Below are 22,148 nucleotides of genomic sequence, written 5' to 3' on the forward strand. Positions count from 1 at the left end.
AAATGGTACTCTCTCTATCCAAGATTGCATCTTGTTGGAGAAAATGTTATTCTCTCTATCCAAGAGTGCATCTTGTTGGGGGAAAATGTCATTCTCTCTATCCTTGCAAGATTGCATCTTGTTGGGGAAAATGTTACTCTATCCAAGATGGTATCTAAAATGTTGGGGAAAATATTACTCTCTATCCAAGATGGTTTCTTGTTGGAGAAAATGTTACTCTCTCTATCCAAGATTGCATCTTGTTGGGGAAAATGTTACTCTCTATCCAAAATTGCATCTTGTTGGGGAAAATGTTACTCTCTATCCAAGATTGCATCTTGTTGGGGAAAATGTTACTCTCTCTATCCAAGATGGCATCTTGTTGGGGAAAATGTTACTCTCTCTATCCAAGATGGCATCTTGTTGGGGAAAATGTTACTCTCTCTATCCAAAATTGCATCTTGTTGGGGGAAATGTTACTCTCTATCCAAGAGTGCATCTTGTTGGGGAAAATGTTACTCTCTCTATCCAAGAGTGCATCTTGTTGGGGAAAATGTTACTCTCTCTATCCAAGATGGCATCTTGTTGGAGAAAATGTTACTCTCTCTATCCAAGATTGCATCTTGTTGGAGAAAATGTTACTCTCTATCCAAGAGTGCATCTTGTTGGGGAAAATGTTACTCTCTTTCCAAGAGTGCATCTTGTTGGGGAAAATGTTACTCTCTTTCCAAGATGGCATCTTGTTGGGGAAAATGTTACTCTCTTTCCAAGATGGTATCTTGTTGGGGAAAATGTTACTCTCTCTATCCTTCCAAGATTGCATCTTGTTGGGGAAAATGTTACTCTTTATCAAAGTCGGTAGCTTGTTTGGGAAAATGGTACTCTCTATCCAAGAGTGCATCTTGTTGGGGAAAATGTTACTCTCTCTATCCAAGATGGTTTCTTGTTGGGGAAAATGTTACTCTCTCTATCCAAGATGGTTTCTTGTTGGGGAAAATGTTACTCTCTCTATCCAAGATGGTTTCTTGTTGGGGAAAATGTTACTCTCTCTATCCAAGATGGTTTCTTGTTGGGGAAAATGTTACTCTCTCTATCCAAGATGGCATCTTGTTTGGGAAAATGGTACTCTCTATCCAAGAGTGCATCTTGTTGGGGAAAATGTCATTCTCTCTATCCTTCCAAGATTGCATCTTGTTGGGGAAAATGGTACTCTCTATCCAAGAGTGCATCTTGTTGGGGAAAATGTTACTCTCTATCCAAGAGTGCATCTTGTTGGGGAAAATGTTACTCTCTCTATCCAAGATTGCATCTTGTTGGAGAAAATGTTACTCTCTCTATCCAAGATTGCATCTTGTTGGGGAAAATGTTACTCTCTCTATCCAAGATGGCATCTTGTTGGGGAAAATGTTACTCTCTCTATCCAAGATGGTTTCTTGTTGGAGAAAATGTTAATCTCTCTATCAACCATATTTATGAAATATTTTACAGAACAACAACAAATTAATTGTAAAGTTTAAAGTGTATTTATTTTCATCAAATAAGATAATTATTATCTTACTCAACAAATATAGAAAATAAATATTCAGACTCATTCATGACAATGAGATATGAGATAAAAAAAAGTTAAGATCCATATGATAATAAAGTTCTATAATGAATATACAGTAGAACACTCCGTATCTGAACTTCCATCATGTCCCCCAATGTTTACATGGTGATAGGAAATCATATATCCAAACACCTATATAACTGGCCAAATGATGTCCCCCTCCTCCCAAATGGAGAGGTTCAGATATGGTGTCCTTGTTCTACTGTCATTCATTAGACTGCTGTTGACTGATATAGGCTATGTCTGATGTCCAATCCGATTGTACCATATTATAATTACATCTAGTACAATCAAATTTGTTGAAATGAAAAAGAATAGTTGACTTACTTTACTGTGTTGTTTGTACACACCCTTATAATTACTAACACCTCTTATGTACTTAACATACCACACATATCCACTGGTAAGTCCATGTCTGGTTATATAAGCCTATCCATGTCTACTGATGTTCGGTAGTTTCTATTGATCTTCAGTGAAAATACTATCAGGTACTTCACTGTTCTGCAATAAACCCTTACCAAAAGTCGAGTCAAAGTTTTAAAATTACAGAATCAATCCAGTATTAGTTAATGAAATAACCAGTTTAAAATAAAGACAGCATTCTTCACAGTTATTTACATAAAGATCCTATTTTCTTACCAGTTATGTACTTGTATTTAGATTTAGACGGTATTCTCCTTGAGTTGACAAAACTGTTTAGGATATCAAACACTGTTAATCTGTTTTGACTTTAAGGACCTACTTTGTGAAATTACTTTAAATCAACTATATGGACTACAATAACCACACACATTGTCCCTCAGCATGGAACCATTGTCTTTAATGCTTACAGCAAAATCAAATATTTCCTCTCTGAGAGGGAAACATTTTAATCAAATACACACTCAACAGAAACACTTTACACAACATCAACAAGTTTGTAGCTGTCTAGTGCTTCTCCATTGCAGCCATTTCAAATAACCATCATGATCTCTCAATCAGATTTGCTTTCGACATCTTTTCCAGCCCTGTTACTTGTGTCTGACTCCCGTTTATGTATATTAAGTTATATAAACTATGCTCACACACAATCACCGCCTCATTCTAAACAGATTGTACTGTTTATACAAGCTGCTTTTCCCTCCAATGTAGGATTGCATTTCCTCGTAGGAGGGCAGTTTCTTCAGGTTTCCGTATGCTGCGACACTGAGTTTTGTTTTGAGCATGCGAGTGGCCACCCTGTGTAGGTCAGCGGCTGTGATATTACCTGAAGGAGAACAGATAACATCACTTGGAGTAGAAATATATAATTACCTAAATGAGAAACAATACAATCATTACCTGAAGAGAAAAGGTGTCCTTGTGATGAAACCAAATTTATCTGAGGGCTATTTCCTTTAAGAAATAGACAATGATAATGTATCTGTATGACGCATTTGAGAGAAAATGAGACTTAATTATTACATCATACCAATATTTGTCTCTAAAAAAACCCTGACTAACAGATTCTTTATTGGCATGCTATAAACTATAAATTGCCCTTTTATAGAACTTAATTTTCAACATTAAAAACATCAGATTGACATGGATGAAAAGGTATGCACAAGATATCAGCTTACCAATAGCATCAAAATAGTACTCTACAGGCCGTCTGTGTCCATTGGCAAGTACCTGGCGCCCAACATCTTCAAACATAACTGGACGCATCTCTAGGTTCATCATCAACATGGACTGCAGTTGGGTCTTGGCTCGGTCCAGCTCATCCTGTAAGTTATAACAATTAACAGTGATGAGCCATAAATCACCCTTTACCTCGATTATTAACCCAATTTCATATTCTCCCTGAACCACTTAGCATTTACTGATAATTTGGGCATTTTTTCATCCTTAATTTTTATATAATCACTTTTTTGAAACATTGCATGTTTTTTTTTCTCAAAAAGGTCTAGATATCTAGAAAATTAGCATGGAAATGCATATTTATTTTTGTAACAAAGCAAATGGTGGCACAAAGACCACTCATGCCAATTTTCATGACCATCGTACATTATTTCCTAGCCATGTCATATCCCTTAAATAAATAACATGTGAGGTCTGATGCTGAGAATCGAGTCTGTGCTAATCAGTAAACCTGAGTCTGAACACTTTCCCAGACTCTACAAAGCCACCCCTGACTCCAACTACTGGTACTGTATAAGACTTTATTTTATTGTTTCTAATGAGAACACAAGACGGGATATGCACCTCTTGGGTTATTGTACCTGGAAAACAAAGAAAGCATTACTGCCTCCTAATTCTCTACAAACAGAAGACAAAGCTTGATATTTTTCTTAATGAAAGTACTTACTGCCCGAATGTTGCCAGCTGTTTCACAGAATTCATGAGCAATGACCTCAGCAAGCTCACCCAACTGTAATAAAAAACATTGTTTCCCAAGGTTATTATTTCACAGATAAAACACACCCTAGATTATTTTTGTATATTTCAATTTTAATTTCAACAAATTTTATTGACATGGAAGGAAAGTCAATAGGATTAGACATCAGGCAGAGCCTATATTAGTCTTCTCCTTAGTAACAACAGGTGGTAAGAAATACAGACAAATATAACATATATGTACACATTGATATGAAAAATTGACATAAGGGGAAGTAACTCCTCAAGGTTGTTAGACTTATTCAATGTTGTTTAGGAGAGTAACCCTTTGGCTAAGGGTACTTAATTTTAAATTTTTTTTGAAGTAGGGTTACACCAACTCTTGCAAATAGTATGATAATTCCTTAATCCAATTGAAAGGCGTTACTTCATATTGATGGTTATATCATAAAAAAAGATAGAGAGAGAGAAAAGAAAGAAAAGAAAACATATTAATAACAAGTATCAAAATATTTTTGTATATACCATATGTTATAGAACCATTAATCAATGTTCAATCTAAATCAGGTATTTCAGTAATAAACATTGAAATTCCACCCTGTAGGTAATTACTAACACAGAGAAGTGTATCGGAGGTACATCAGTAGACTTGTTCCTGATTAGATAAAGTACCAGATATCCTTTTTGTGTACATCTTGTATAACTGATCCCTTCTGTAAGTGTGAGCTAATTTCTACAGTAAATTGTAGTCTAATGACTAACTATAACAAATTAAGATAATTGGTAAATGACACTCGCTGTTCAAGGCGCAATAAATAGATCAAACAATATGGTCTCTATATGCTTCCTAGTAACCTTACCCGGTCAGGGTGACAGCTAGAATGGATGCAGAAGAAACCAGTATCTTCATAAGCATGATTTACAGCAGAGGCACTGTTTATCCAGTGGTATCTACAACAATACAAATAATAATTTTCGGTTTATTTGCAGTATACAGTGACATAAATGCAGGATACAGTACATTAATATGAAAACACACTGTAACCTCCATCAGACTAATGACCAATATACACTGAGGTGTGAAAGTATAGTCAGCTAGCCCTTTATTAAAAGCCTAGTCACACTAATTTATATTGGTCCTTTGTTCTGATTTTAAAGCATGCTTGTTACAGTCTATCCTGCTGACTCCCTTTACCTGTCATTTGAAAATTTGCTCTCTCCAGCAACCAAAGCCAGAGTTTTACCACGTAGACAATAGTGAAGTAAACATCACCTGGGGATTTGATTACTATTATCGTCTCAGTGTACATACTCTTCATGGGTCAGTTGTATTAGTCTCAGTGTACATACTCTTCATGGGTCAGTTGTACTAGTCTCAGTGTACATACTCTTCATGGGTCAGTTGTACTAGTCTCAGTGTACATACTCTCCATGGGTCAGTTGTACTAGTCTCAGTGTACATACTCTTCATGGGTCAGTTGTATTAGTCTCAGTGTACATACTCTTCATGGGTCAGTTGTACTAGTCTCAGTGTACATACTCTTCATGGGTCAGTTGTATTAGTCTCAGTGTACATACTCTTCATGGGTCAGTTGTACTAGTCTCAGTGTACATACTCTTCATGGGTCAGTTGTACTAGTCTCAGTGTACATACTCTTCATGGGTCAGTTGTATTAGTCTCAGTGTACATACTCTTCATGGGTCAGTTGTACTAGTCTCAGTGTACATACTCTTCATGGGTCAGTTGTACTAGTCTCAGTGTACATACTCTCCATGGGTCAGTTGTACTAGTCTCAGTGTACATACTCTCCATGGGTCAGTTGTACTAGTCTCAGTGTACATACTCTTCATGGGTCAGTTGTACTAGTCTCAGTGTACATACTCTCCATGGGTCAGTTGTACTAGTCTCAGTGTACATACTCTTCATGGGTCAGTTGTACTAGTCTCAGTGTACATACTCTCCATGGGTCAGTTGTACTAGTCTCAGTGTACATACTCTTCATGGGTCAGTTGTACTAGTCTCACTGTCTCAGTGTACATACTCTCCATGGGTCAGTTGTACTAGTCTCAGTGTACATACTCTTCATGGGTCAGTTGTACTAGTCTCACTGTCTCAGTGTACATACTCTCCATGGGTCAGTTGTACTAGTCTCAGTGTACATACTCTCCATGGGTCAGTTGTACTAGTCTCAGTGTACATACTCTCCATGGGTCAGTTGTACTAGTCTCGGTGTACATACTCGCCATGGGTCAGTTGTACTAGTCTCACTGTCTCAGTGTACATACTCTCCATGGGTCAGTTGTACTAGTCTCAGTGTACATACTCGCCATGGGTCAGTTGTACTGGTTGTGATATACAAAAACCTATTCCTACATAAGAAGAATTATAACAGTACTCTAAGACTAAATGTGTCTTATTTACTCAGTATTTGTGTGTCTTACCTGTTGAGAACATGTGTATATAGTCGGGTGTACATGCCCTTGCCAGGTCCCCCTGAGGAGAAGGAACTGCCACCTCCCAATAGGATGTTAAGGACACAAAATGACACAAAGTCATCTTCCTTATGGGAACAGCTCTCCAAGCCTAAGACAAGGTGGGCAAGATCAGGCATGGGGTTAGGTCCCAGACTGACAGATGACAGGTCCTTATTTACCTGTAAACATAAATAGGGACAAAGATGTAACACATACTGATACAATGTCTTCTACTCTTATAACGGCAGTACAGGTTTTATTCAGCCACACTTTGACACTATGATAGTTACACCTATGACTGCTCAGCCTTTATCTCCTATAGAACTACATGATAGTTACACCTGTGACTGATTATCCTTTATCTCTTATAGAACTTCATGATAGTTACACCTGTGACTGATTATCCTTTATCTCTTATAGAACTACATGATAGTTACACCTGTGACTGATTATCCTTTATCTCCTGTAGAACTACATGATAGTTACACCTGTGACTGATTATCCTTTAACTCTTATAGAACTACATGATAGTTACACCTGTGACTGATTATCCTTTATCTCCTGTAGTTACACCTGTGACTGATTATCCTTTATCTCCTGTAGAACTACATGATAGTTACACCTGTGACTGATTATCCTTTATCTATTATAGAACTACATGATAGTTACACCTGTGACTGATTATCCTTTATCTCATGTAGAACTACATGATAGTTACACCTGTGACTGATTATCCTTTATCTCCTGTAGAACTACATGATAGTTACACCTGTGACTGATTATCCTTTATCTCCTATAGTTACACCTGTGACTGATTATCCTTTATCTCCTATAGTTACACCTGTGACTGATTATCCTTTATCTCCTATAGAACTACATGATAGTTACACCTGTGGCTGATTATCCTTTATCTCCTGTAGTTACACCTGTGACTGATTATCCTTTATCTCCTGTAGAACTACATGATAGTTACACCTGTGACTGATTATCCTTTATCTCCTATAGAACTACATGATAGTTATACCTGTGACTGATTATCCTTTATCTCCTGTAGAACTACATGATAGTTATACCTGTGACTGATTATCCTTTATCTCCTGTAGAACTACATGATAGTTATACCTGTGGCTGATTATCCTTTATCTCCTGTAGTTACACCTGTGACTGATTATCCTTTATCTCCTGTAGTTACATCTGTGACTGATTATCCTTTATCTCCTGTAGAACTACATGATAGTTATACCTGTGACTGATTATCCTTTATCTCCTGTAGAACTACATGATAGTTATACCTGTGACTGATTATCCTTTATCTCCTATAATTACACCTGTGACTGATTATCCTTTATCTCCTGTAGGACTACATGATTGTTACACTTATGAATGCTTAGCCTTTCTCACAGCACCCATAATACAAAAATTTAGACTGTTGTTCATTTGATATCAAATTAAGCACTCCTACCTTGACTTGACCACCTGTGTACTGTGCCACAGACCGATCACAGGCTGCTGATGGGTTGATGACTTTTGGATTATCCTCCCATACTGGAATTTTGTTGAGGAAGCTTTCCTTGACAGCCTCAACAAACTGTTGGTGATCAACGCCCACTCCAGCCACCACCATCCTGTCGGGAGTGTGATGGTGGTACATGTATGATAGTAGTGTGTTGCGGTCCAAGGTGGGGATACTCTGTTTTGGACACAACTTGGGCAGGCCTAGTGTGTTATTCTGGTATGCTGCCTAGACAAGAAATAAATATACAAAGTGGTAATGTTTTGGTGAAACACATGCAGTATATATTAAAAGTAAAGTTATGTTTAATCAAAGATACCATTTTCAAATCATATTTTACAAAATTATGAAAACTGTCTGTTTTGAGTAATTTTGTTGTGGAAACATCACCGCTTTAATATAATGTGATTTTTTTTTGTTGATACTACAGTATACAGATTCATTATACTGACTACATACTTCATTCCTAATAGTGTAGGGAAGTTGTCTACTTACATGTATACATACTTGCTATCTAAAGCTACATTTAATTTATGAAATGAATGCAAATACGGTATTTGTACCATGAGTCAATATTTTGGATCTTTTTAATACTTTGAATAAAAAATGTATGTTAACGAGCAGTGATCACCATTGCCTGTTTTAATGTGGCGGCCCGCCACCCTTAGCTGGGTACCGCCACGCTTACACAACCAAATTCACTCGACCCGCCACGCATGTAATTGTTACCTAACACCCCTATTCTCCAATTAAAGCTTTCTTTCAAATTTTCATGCTCATCGAGCATGAAAATTTGAAAGAAAGCTTCAATTTTTTAGGATAGAATGACAGATACACTGATGGCACTGTTGATACATAGTGCCCACTTTAACACCAAAGGTGTGTAACGTTATAATCAAGACAAATGAACAACTATAGAAAATAGAAAAGACATCAAATCTTTGGAGTACACTTTTACGACTACAGGTGGATACCTCGTCCCCCTACTATGTACACATGTCTGACCATTAACTTACTGCATGTGACATTTCTATAAGTATGGATTCAGGGTCGGGGTTCATTTCCACGGATTCTAGTTCATATGTCACCGTGGTTCTAGTATCATCAATCTGAAATGAAATCAGAGGAAGATAAGTCATGTTTCCAAAGCTGACCATAATTATGTGTGTCATAGTTATAATATATTTCGAATTATTCTGTTCGCATAAATCTTGAAAATTATATTAATGTACCCGAGAAATACAAAAGTAACACAGCTCAACAACTTTGTATATGTGCTTTATGTCTGCTTTTATTAAACACAAAGAGAAAATCAAGGAAATCAGGAATAAATATGAAAAATTTAAATTCATCATCATTACAGAAATCTGTAGATGTAGTAAATGTAACTCCATAGCCTATACTAACCTCTTGTTCAGTAAGTTGTGGTCTTAGAGTGACCTCAGCCAGAATATTGGATAACAGAGGAAGTGCTGTAGACTCGGCTGACATAGCATATATCAATGTGTCTCTGGAACAAAAGTTAATTATTTAACTAGAATTTGGATAGAAGCCTCAATGATCAAGGCGATTACTTGGAGTTAATTACTGTGAAAAGGATTCTATAATTTTCCAGAAAATAACTTTATGATAACAATACCAATACACGTACATGCTGAAAGTATGGCTGTTCCATACAGTAAATCTAAAGGTCTCACTGTCAATTGTCTTCCATTTTGATATGTACATATATCTATAGTCTCGGGTAGCAATGGCTAACACATCCTCTTTCACTAAGATGCCACAAATGGATTCCTTGTTTGGGCGTAAAAAAAGACAGGACCACCTGCCTGACCACATGGGTTTTATCTTCAGGTATTCAGGGTTGCTCCCCTATCATGTTATCATCCAGACAAGGAAGGTGATCAATATCAAACTTGTTTCATAATATATTGAGGTAAAATAAATGTTCTGTTTATACACATATATCTGGCTCATTCAGCCACATAATTCCTATTGGGACAGTTTACTGATATAGATTAGATTAGATCAGGCCAATTTTGTCACATATCACAGTTGCAAAGTCACATAAAATATATCAGGGCCTCTTAGTCACTTATCACAGTCCCAAAGTCACATGGAATAGATCAGGGCCATCTTGTCACTTATCACAGTCCCAAAGTCACATAAAATAGATCAGGACCATTTTGTCACTTATCACAGTCTTAAGGTCACATGGAATACACCGCCAGGACATCAAACATGTTTCATATGTAGGCCTATAGCCTCTCAGTTGAAAAAAAAATCATGGAAGTTTCCTTCAGACATGTAAGTGTATAAGAGATTAGAAATAATTTATCATTAAATGTACCTGGCTGACAAGCAATCAGTGATTCCACCATGTTTTTCTAGAATCTGGTAAATTTCATCTCGACTATATTGTGATGTTGACTGGAAGAATAAAAACATTAAGACAATCATGTATGAATTGGTTAAACAATCTTTGAGATTTTTTTTTTCTGAAGACATATTGATGAATATAAATGGCTAAATCAAATCAGTAACTTCCTTGTACAGTTATATATTATGTGCTTGGTTTTTCATAAATCTGCAAAAACAAATCATATTATCCATCCTGTATACTCCAGGGGTTACGATCACATACACTTTCTTCATATATATATGTGATCATAACCCCTGGAGTATCCAGGATGTAAATTATCTAGTTTCCTAAAGTAGTCAAAAAGCATGTAAAATGTACACCTTAATGTTTTCATTTTAAACTGATAACTTCATTATAGAATTGTTATTTGCCAAGGATTATGTGTTTGGGAATTTCTATGACATTATATAGTTATATATACTATTCACTGTCGGACTACTTACAAGAATATTATCAAGCCATTTCCATCAGATGTCATATTATATATACACAAAAGATTACATTACATTGTTTGTCATAATATTTTTTGCTTAATATGCACTTACATTAAATGCTAATTTTTCCAAAAAATGTGAAATTCCACCTGGATAAGCAACTTCATATCTCGATCCAGAGTCCACTAACACTGAAATGTAAATATAAACACATTACAATTAATTTATTAAACAAAATGTCTTATGGTGACTGCCATAATTTGTAATTTTACATTAACTCTTTGGGTACAGCTCAGCTACTGTCATAAAATTAACATCTCCTCTAGCCATGGGTTAACTTAATATGATCTACCTACCCCCTCTTCAAGAGAAATACATGTATGCAGATAGTAACCTGTTAGTCAGAGGAGGCGGAAATTAATGGCTAAACAATCAAATGATATTAACATAAATTGCATGTTTAACATTAATCAATATTTCAAAATTAAAGCATTAAAGTCCATATGCATAGGCCTTAATTGACTCAAACAGACACCTCACATGGATAAACATATCATCGACAATCATCTTTCACAATTATCTGCCATGGATTACCATAGCTACCAATTATATCAGAAAAACCAGGATTAATACTGGTGTTTTATCAGCTGACCAAAAACAGTTAATGCAGAAAGGATTCAATAGCTCTCCTACAGTAAATTGTACATGTTAGAATATAAACCTCCAACACGAATCTCTCCTACAATAAATTGTACATGTTGGAATATATACCTCCAACACGAATCTCTCCTACAATAAATTGTACATGTTAGAATTTATACCTCCAACACGAATTTCTCCTACAGTAAATTGTACATGTTAGAATATATACCTCCAACACGAATTTCTCCTACAGTAAATTGTACATGTTAGAATATATACCTCCAACACATATCTCTCCTACAGTAAATTGTACATGTTAGAATATATACCTCCAACACGAATCTCTCCTACAATAAATTGTACATGTTAGAATATACAAATGTATACCTCCAACAGTACAGAAGTGTCCAAACTTGTTCTCTGATGCCACTCGGAGTCCATTCTCCAGTGTAGTCACCTGTGTCACCTGTTTCTGGTTGTCAACGGTTGCATATTTTGGCAGTGGTAACCCTGGCAAACGCTCTGTCAATGGTACTGAGGAAAATGGAATTGTCTCACCACCTTTACTACAAAATGTTCTACGTTTCACACTGAAAATAAACAAACAAGACAATCAAGAGGCCTAATAGGCCTGAATTACTCGCCTTGATTCAAAAATAACACTATGAAGTTTGAATGCACAGGAAGTTCCTTTCATTGAAATATCAGATGAGGTTATATATTCTATAAGCAAAGAAAAGTTTGTGAGGAGAATTTATTTATGCAACTTCCAAAATTGATACACATTGTACAGGGCTTTTTTTGGGGCTGATTTAGGGCCGAATTTCGGCCTCATTCCCCACGGCATAATAGGATATTTTTCCCAATCCGACCTGTTAAAATTCCCAATCGAATGATCTATAAAAAAAAATCATGTCTTTAAAAATCCGGATGGTGCCGTCCCATCTACGTTTTATTGGTTATTCTGGCCTGATAAAAGGAGATCAGGCTCTAGAGTCTAAATAAATATAGCATAGATCCATATTTGTGTCTTAAATTCTTGTTATTTTTACCATTATGTCCATTTTTCCCAATTTACCTCTTGCCGCACATTTTTTCCCCAATCCTAAAGCCATAGGCCCCATTCCCAAAATAGTGAAAAAAAGCCCTGTTGTAGCCTTGAAGGTCATTGATCATGATTTGGAGCTATGTTAATACTCTTTTATTGCATAAACTATGTCAATTCAAAATCAACTTGGTAAACAGTGCTGCTATGGATATTTAAACTACAATAATGAGACAATGATTCCTCGACACTTTTAAATTTGAAAATCTCTATTAATTGCTACAGAGGTACAATAATTACAGAAACAAAAAAAAATAATGAAGTTCTCCCATCTAACCTGTCCAACATATGCTACACTTTTGTGCTAAATAGGTGTGGAAAGAACAAACATTATTTAACTTATAAAAAATTTCATAAGAGACTGCATGCATGATTGCCAATTTTCTCCAACAATCAGTTTCTAAAACATTTTGATAATGAATGACATTGACAGCTTTCTTTTGATAACCCATTATCACTGCAATCAGTTGTGAAAACACAAAATTAATACTGCATCCTTTTGTTTATGCTCTCCATTAACTATATTCCCCAGTTACTGATATTAAAGATGCATAAGATTTAAACTTGATTTTTTACATGTGATATGTGTATTAAATAGATGGCCTCTAAAGATTTTAAATGGTATGTCACCATTAATTTTACAATGTCCTATTGAGAGGAACAAAGTTTTTTAATAATCTTAAACAGGATAATCTAATAAGGATTCCAACTTAGGTGAACACCACAAAGGATGGGAAGAGATTTTTCGGTTATGGCCTGGCCTCCAAGGTGTGGAATTCGAACAGCTTGTTGAATCAGCTAAGATTAGCTGATAACTACAAGTTTTTTTCAAAGGCTGCTCTGCACATGGGATATATCGATGTCTGTTCATGTGCCATCTGTACTCACCATGAAATGCGAGTTGTTCGCCCTTTCAAGCTTCCTTTTACCAGTTTTCTTTCATCAAATAACAGTGCAATGAGTTTTAGATTTTTTGAAGTACAATATACTTAAGACTTATTTTATGTAATAAACTTATAACTTTCAGCTTTAACGTTTCTGACCGACTGGTCTAGTCCCTCTTAAGACACACTATATAGCAATAATAGGCTATTTTTTTTAAATTATAGGAAATATTTCATGTTAAACATTGTTGGAAAGGTCTTCACAAATAGAGTTAAATGGTGCAAAAATGATGACTCTACCTTCAAAATTGACAGAGTTATGGCACTTTGAAATGTAGGAAAAACTACTGGATTCTGCCATTAAAGGATACTTTCCTATTTCTTCAAAAGATAAGGCAACTATCTTCAGGAAGATGTGTTTATTGTTATAGTTCAAGTCAATATAATAGTAAAAAGTTCAGTTGTCTCTTAATTTGAAAACACTCACTTTATACAGTAGGGTAAATAAAATGTTCTTGAAGTATGAATTTTTGCGGACAAAAAAATTCATGATCGAATGACGTCGTTGAAATTTGTCAAATTTGCCTACACTGGCAGTCTCATGTCTGGTGTTCCCAAATTAAGAAATTTCTTGTTTTTCTGTATGAAAATGGAAACATATTTGATTATTGAATTGATTTCTTTGTGAAAAAAATGAGTCAAGTGCAATCTGAATCTGCATTTAAATTAAAGAACATACTGTTATATCATAACCATCCATAAAAACAAGTGATCATCAATCAAATTTCAAATTGACCACTTTTTCGTGTGACAACGCTACATTAATAGGCCTATATACCGTACGTTTTTATATTCCGTAAGTAGTAAACTTTGACTACTAGATTAGAGTTATCCCCCCTTCGAAAATCATGGCGAATTACATTTCAGTGCGGATTACTCATCTTCTTTGGCCCTGCACAAGGTTGCGCTTCATTCAAAAGTTTTGAAAGTTATGTTTTCTAAAAGATAAGTGCCCTAGGTTTCATAATATCACTGTCAAGGGGGTATCACAAAGGGTAAGTATAAAGAAATATCAACAATTTTATCGGTACCTCTTCTCTCTGCTCCAGTTTCAGTAGCCAAACTATTTTCTATTCTGGTTTACCACATGGTTAGATATTGCTTTGCATTCCTATTAGTCAAAAACACACAATTGATTCCGATTAACATGTGTCTTTATATATAAGGCCTCTTTTGCTATCACATGACTACCAAAATGGCAGCAATGACGCCATATTTACGATGTGGGAGGCTATGAATAAAGGCATTTTTGCTGAAGAAAACATCGATAAACGTTATAATCATATGAAAGACAAGTAGAACATACTTCATTGTGATTACTGTGTAGTGAAAATAGAAAGAACAGACAATTATAGCTGGTAAACATGGAATTCAATATTGACCTATTTAACACGGGGCAGAATGGGAAAGTGCCATAACTTGTGTATGCCTGCCATTGCTACACTATATTAATGTATACTACATGTATGTCAATTTTTATTATGTGCCATGTTGCATTACACTACATTACACTTCGATAGTGTTTAAAGTTATTCTTTAGCGATGCTCGTGATAATAAGACACAATTTATGCATGCACTGTGATTACGTTATTTTTACTAATGTTTGTCGCAAAAATTAGCACTAAGCACTTACGTTACTAATGTTGTTCAGTTTTTATAATCTGCGACTTCAAATAAAAATTTTTGACTCTTGAAGTTAGTACTACTTACGTTACTCAACATTGCATTCAACCATCCTAAATATTTTGTTAATAAGAGCAAAGCTCTTCGGGCAGCAAAGCTGCCCGAGCGAAGCTCTTTACCGTTAACGTGCGCGTATGTACAGTATTCTAGTCCAGCTTCGCATCACGTGGACGGGATGGTACAGCCTGAAAATTTTCTGCCGGAAGTGAGTGTGAGCAACCCGCCCAGTTGTCTGCAGAAACTGTAGAAAAAGTCGAACGTTATGTAAATCCAGTTGGTGTGTTCATAATGCTGACTAATTATTTTTGTAAAAAATATGTGTTATAGTGTGCGAATAAAATGTAGCTCGAGTTATGGTTTCGAGGACGGAACTGGGAACATTCGGCATATTTCCGATGATTGCCGAAAATGTACCGAGATGTTGCACCCTCCATGTCGTTCCTAGGCAACGTGGTTGCTATATAGATCTAGCCAATCAGAGCGGGAGGTCGATTGTCCGCCATTACCTCCGTCAATATTGTCGGACCTCAGTTGAACACCGCGAGAATACATATATGTAAACAGAAAATGGTGAAAACGTGCTCGTGGGAAACTGGCAACAGTTACGGCCGATACCCTGATAGATTGGAGGGCGGTGTTGTATATTCTATAATTCATGGAACCTAAAACGTAAGTAAAAGCGACATAAAAATGAGCTTGAGGTGGGTGAAAGCGTACAAAAGCATGTCAAAACGAAAGTAGAAGCAACAAGGTAATGTCACCGTTGTGTACTGTACAGTAAGACTAGTGTAACGAAGTACATGTATGTGTAGTACATGTATTTACTGCGAAAGTTTGGAATCTTGTCTTCATGTATTTAGTCATCAACAGTGTACTTTCACTTTCTCGTGGCAAGGTTTGCCTAACGTTATACTGCAGTCTGATATGTATGTCTGGTGTAGTGTTAGGGCCAGAGGAAACTCGGGCTATCCGATACCATTTGAAACACACTCATCATGTATGCATGCATGCTTTTATTACAGTTAACTTATACCACAGGGGCATGTCTAGCCTTATATTAAAAAAATAGCCAGATATATCTATATGAAGTCTTTATATACAAGTATTTCTGGCTGTTTTTTAAATATAAGACGAGAACTGTCCATGTGGTTATATCAAATGGAACACTTTCCTGTTGATTATCATATTGGCATTGAGTGAAAATAAAAATATTCTATAACTAAATATTTAATAAACCACATTTGAATCTATAAACCAGTCAAATATAATGGTGTGACAGCTTGACTAATTGTATGCATTTGATTTTCCTTCCTCTATAATAAACATTGGTAACTACAATATAATACAAGTGAAATTTTGAAACTGTCTAATCTAATCCCTGATTGTTATTAATCATGTAGAAAAATGAATTCTTAAGCTTAAGAGTGTTGTCATTAAATAAAAAATATGGAAAAAAAAAACATTTGTAACTATTGTATTTTTTCAGATACAGCTTTGGAAGTTTTGTTAGCAGCAGCTGAAATAAAGAGGCTAGAACAACAACTACATAGATATGAGCTGCTGAATTTGCACCATGAACAACAAAATACTACATTTTTCTCAAGTGTTATATTGATAGTGAAATTAAGCAGAAATAAAATTGATTGACATCCTGAATTGTAACTGTTGTCTAGATTTGTTATCCATCCTGGATCCACTTCTGGTTATAACTAGACATAACATTGTTAGACCTGTACTGTACTTTACTGCACTTTATAGTTTTAATTACTATACAGGTTTGGGTATTACATATTTTAAATTACTCCTTTAAGCTTACGGATTATTCTACTTTGTATCAAACTGTGTTTCAATTTATAACATCGTTTGTGCATAATTACAAGAAGATAATCCACATTTCGTGTGACATTATATGACACAGGGACTTGTACAAACATTATACATGACACAGCGCAAGTATCTATATACACCTTACATTTCCAGGTGTTGCTCAGACTATTATTAAAGTTTGACCACTGTGACCCTAATAAGGGGAAAATAATCAAAGACAATTAACAGTCCAGTGTCTTGGTTATAGCTCTTTCTACATTGGAACTTAACAATTGTTCCTCTAGTCAACCACAGGGACATGTCTTGTCTTATATTAAAAAAAAATAGCTAGAAATACCTATATAAATTAACATATAGCTATTTCTGGCTACAAAATGTATTCATTTTTAAATATATATGACTAGACATGCCCCTGTGAATCAAGTTTACATGTTCACCATTGGTGTTGAAGTGATGCAATTTTATGTTTATCATTACATGATCATTACATAGTGATTTTTCTCAAAGACTGAGAGAGCACATCTGTACAGATATGTATAAAAACTGGATTTCCTGGGAAGATTTAAAAAAAAAAAAAAAAAAATTGGTTCAAAACACATCAATTTCTAATTCCACATACAGGACACATACGCTATTCAATAATGGTTGGGCTACACTTTCTGAAGTGAAAGCAGCAGCAATTCATTTGGACATTCACATAAAAGTATGGTTGAAAGGAAGCAATGGAAATAATAGGCATGTATTCAATGTCATGCTTTGATCCTTCAACTACATGGGGCCATATACCTACAGTTGAACTGCTGTTTAGAAAACTCCCATTTTAGGTATATACATAGATATATGTCTGGTATATGCAATAAATCATTCATATGTCTCTGGTAATGATCACACATACTGTACTATGCAAAACCAAGGGCGACAACAATTCCAAATGGTCAACCCCAAACAGAACAAAAAAAATGATGGGTTTTGAAAGTCAGCACAAAGCAACGGATAACCAATTCACAAACATTCCTGCAAATTCAAAAAATCCTTTGTATGTTGATATTGACCATACATACAACAAAGCATTTCACAAGTTTCTGAGAAATAGCATCTTCAGAAAAGTCTTTCTTGTTTCCGGTTATTATTACTTTCTCGTTATTAAACGGCGAAACGTTTATCACTTTATGTTTATGTTATACATTGGCATACTAGCTAGCTTCGCTCTTTTCAGGCATTGCCTGTTTCATATTATAACGGCGAATATAAAAACGATAAATCAATAACTTAAACAATAGATGTTGAGACAACTCACTTCTGTAGGCGACAAATTCGACAACAACCTTGTCGGACGATTCTAGTCCACATGGGTGTCGCCATTTTGAATGCGTCGGAACTCTCGGGTGCTTACGATCAACTTGGACTTAGCTCCCGAGAAGCTCGAACAGCGGACCGACATTAAAGTGAAACTAGAAAAGACTCGTGATACGGATATTTGACAAGCCAAAGCAGATAGGTATGCCCAAGTTATAGAGTCTATTAGACCACTTTGTGCTCGTTTCCTAACTTGAACAACTCAATTTTAGTAATTGCTGTTTAAACATTTTATTTAATGGACTTGTACTTTATTTTTAAAGTACGTATAATATGATGAAATACTATGTAAATATTTCAGTAATAAGCTTGAGGGGCTCACCTCATTTGATAAATGTATGCAAGCTTGTAGCCAATGAAAGGTTTCACAAAAAAATGGTAATTAGCATATTGTTACTTGTCGGAACATATATCTTTTTTTTATTACTGAATCATTACAAGTTTGTTTGATACTGGCACACCATAATTTTATAATATAGTAAGTGTTTTGTTATTCTCCAAATACATGTTGCCATCATAACAATGGAGAGATTGCGAAATAATTTGTCATATTTGACTCACGAACCCTTTCTGTTAAGGGGGATGGGGGACCTGAATTCAGACCAGTTGTCGGTAAATCATTTTATTCTTCTTTTTTTAAACACAACATCTAAGTATATCAAAATGATTTTATATTATTTTTACATTATTCTGTCAAAAATTTAAGGTTTAAAAAAGGTCACTTTCCTGAGGCTTGACACATCTCTCCCAGGACGTGAATTTATAAAAATGTTAGCATGATCCTTTGTTGTATATAATTGTACACCCTGTATACATCAGAGTTAATGAATGGTCACCATATTTTTCTTTGATTGCATTTAAAAACACATGCTTTTAATTGTTAAAAAAAACACAGAACAGGTGACTACAGTATATACTACATATACATCATGTGCATATACTATTTAGTCAATGTACACGTTGACGTATTATGTTCATATAGCTTTCAATTCAAATCCAGGTAAGCGATAGAAAGTAGCCAGAGCTACAGCTTGTAATGTCAGGAATCAACCTGAACCATATATATAGATGTATTTGTTAAATTGTCTACATGTTGTTGCATGTAGGAAGACTGTACACTTAAAGGCATCTTTTTATTTGTTTACCTTTAAAGATTTGGCACATATACTATTTATCTCACATATTTCTCATATTTAAATGCATTCATTTAGTATTCTATATCTGTGTCTATATGATGTAAGTTTCTATACTTCTTACCATTGTTACTCAGAATAATACAGGGATAAATCTGATCTGTTTTAATTTACTCTTGGAATTGGTTAGTAATTATATACCCCCAGTGGATTTGAATGTAATATATATTCCCAAATATTCCCTAAACCACATTTTTTCAATAATCATGCTACAAGGGTCATGATATTAGGCAAATTTTGTTAAAATAAATGACCTTGACATACTTTTAAGGTCACAGGTGTCAAATGTGTTGAAATCAATTAAACAAGTTCTTAACAGAAGCCCTGTTATTATATAACTCCTTAATATATATATTACCAATACCACACTGGGATAAAGGCCTTGGTTACTAAGTTTGTTTAAATGAATTACATTGACCTACTTTCAAGGTTGCAGTGGTCAAATGTGTTTTAATCTTTAAATCACTTCTTAATGACAAGAACCCCGGGTATCATAATATCTGACCAATAGCATTCTTGCATGGATGAAAGCCCGGTGTCATGCATAATATGTACCCCCCTACCAAAAGGTATCCGGATACTTTTTATTCCTGCATAAAACGTACCCCCCTTGCATAAAAAGTACCCCCCTACAGATTTTTTTTAAATTTTGACTTTATCAATCTGAAATTGTGAAGATATGATAAGAGGACCCAGAGGATGTCATTTTCAATGTTTCTCATCCCATCCCACCAAATCCCCACCCCAGGGCCAAAAAAAATGAAAAAAATTTTTTTTGCTCAAACTTCCAAATATGACTTGGAATCGACACTGGAAACCTTCATTTGCATAGAAAAAACATCTCGCAACTTCCCCACCCCCCCGGATACTTTTTATTCCCCTGCATAAAATGTACCCCCCGGATACTTTTTATTCTCCTGCATAAAAAGTACCCCCCTACCAAAAATCTTTAATTTTGACTTTATCAATCTGATATTGGGAAGATATGTTAAGAGGACCCAGGGGATGTCATTTTTAATGTTTCTCACCCCACCTCACCAAATCCCCACCCCAGGGCCAAAAAAATGAAAAAAATTTTTTTGCTCAAACTTCCAAATATGACTTGGAATCGACACTGGAAACCTTCATATGCATAGAAAAAACATCTTGCAACTTCCCCACCCCCCGGATACTTTTTATTCCCCTGCATAAAATGTACCCCCCGGATACTTTTTATTCTCCTGCATAAAAAGTACCCCCCTACCAAATTTTTTTAAATTGTGACTTTATCAATCTGAAACTGGGAAGATATGATAAGAGGACCCAAGGGATGTCATTTTCAATGTTTCTCACCCCATCCCACCAAATCCCCACCCCAGGGCCAAAAAAAATGAAAAAAAATTTCATTGAATTTGGTTAAGGGGTTTTGGAGAAGAAGTCGAAAATGTAAATTGTTTACGGACGGAAGGCGCACGACGGACGACGACGGACAAAAGGGGATTAGAATAGGTCACTTGAGACTTGGTCTCAGGTGACCTAAAAAACTACTGGGAGGATCTTCTAAAAATTCAGAGACATACTTATTAGGGACGGGTGTGTGCACACATTTTAGTTTTTCATGGTTGGAAATCAAAGATGGCCGCCAGAGCCCTTTCCGTGTTTTTGATTTAAGTCTTCATGTTTTTGTTAAATTGGTACATAGGAGCTTTTAGGGATGTCGAATAACGTGGTTACATTTTCAGAAAGATTGGCTGCCACAGCATCTCTTTTCTTTTTTTTTTGCCATATATATTATAAGCAATAGTCATTCACCTAACACTGAATTCTTATAATAAATTAGTAAAGAGTTGCTGATTCTAAAAATTAATAAGTCCTTATTATCTATTTCTGGATTTTCTGCATATAGATTTATACTTATAAGTAAATAGGTCTCTGGACTATCTGACTTGTAACTTATCTCTTTGTCACATATATTATCTAATGGAGCCAAATCTGAATATACTAAAAAATAAGTTAACATTGCTTGTTTATTATTTGGACCATATGCCAAGTTTATAAATGTACTCGATTTATTCTCGCCTGATATCTACAAGATCAAATGCATCCATAATATCTAAAATGTGATCACGATATATAGCATTGTTCCTATATTTACAAAGTTTCTAGTATCCTATTTAACATAATTTAGTGATGTACTGATTTGTAGAGTTTACATAAGGATATCTGAAATGAATTAAACTGATCAATTAAACTGATACATTTATTAAACCCTGGTTATGTTATTAAAGTTTATTGTTGAAATTTTTTACAAAGTGTATTAATTGCTATGATATTGTGACCTGAAATGATGGATATGAGTCCTTTGATACAGAGTCGAGAATTGATCATCAGGTATTAAAAGAAACAGTATTAACTTGTAATGCCTTTATTTCATTGTTCTAAAGATATTAAGTTTAGAAACTAGTAAATACATTTAGTTTATTACTTGATATAAATATTAAAAAATGCAAACAAATAAAATTGAACAATCTATAGCCATTTTTTAATCATCAGTTTTAGATACCGCCAACTGTTATACATGTAAGAAAGGAAATGTAGTAAAAGTGTGGTACAATAGTACTATATAAGAAC

General features: G+C 35.1%; 2 protein-coding genes across 3 annotated transcripts in view; one reads left to right on the top strand and one right to left on the bottom strand.

Moving 5' to 3' along the window:
- Positions 1-1,483: 1,483 nt before the first annotated feature.
- LOC117317787 (mitochondrial-processing peptidase subunit alpha-like) lies at positions 1,484-18,369 on the bottom strand. The gene is made up of 12 exons (XM_033872723.1): positions 18,287-18,369; positions 11,817-12,019; positions 10,899-10,978; positions 10,282-10,361; positions 9,339-9,441; positions 8,948-9,040; positions 7,881-8,159; positions 6,386-6,597; positions 4,804-4,894; positions 3,915-3,977; positions 3,187-3,331; positions 1,484-2,834 (listed from the first exon to the last, which is right to left on the bottom strand). Exons 1-12 carry the CDS (start codon positions 18,349-18,351, stop codon positions 2,659-2,661), a joined length of 1,590 nt encoding a protein of 529 aa, XP_033728614.1. The 5' UTR covers positions 18,352-18,369; the 3' UTR covers positions 1,484-2,658.
- Positions 18,370-18,399: 30 nt separating this feature from the next.
- Positions 18,400-22,148, top strand: part of LOC117317795 — a 30,832-nt gene continuing 27,083 nt past the window's right edge. For both annotated transcript variants that reach the window (XR_004530251.1, XM_033872733.1), the window contains exon 1: positions 18,400-18,487. The gene's annotated coding sequence lies outside the window, so the exon portion shown is untranslated. The remainder of the gene's footprint in view (positions 18,488-22,148) is intronic.

Source organism: Pecten maximus, chromosome 2 (assembly GCF_902652985.1).
Source record: "Pecten maximus chromosome 2, xPecMax1.1, whole genome shotgun sequence".
NCBI classification, from domain to species: Eukaryota; Metazoa; Mollusca; class Bivalvia; order Pectinida; family Pectinidae; genus Pecten; species Pecten maximus.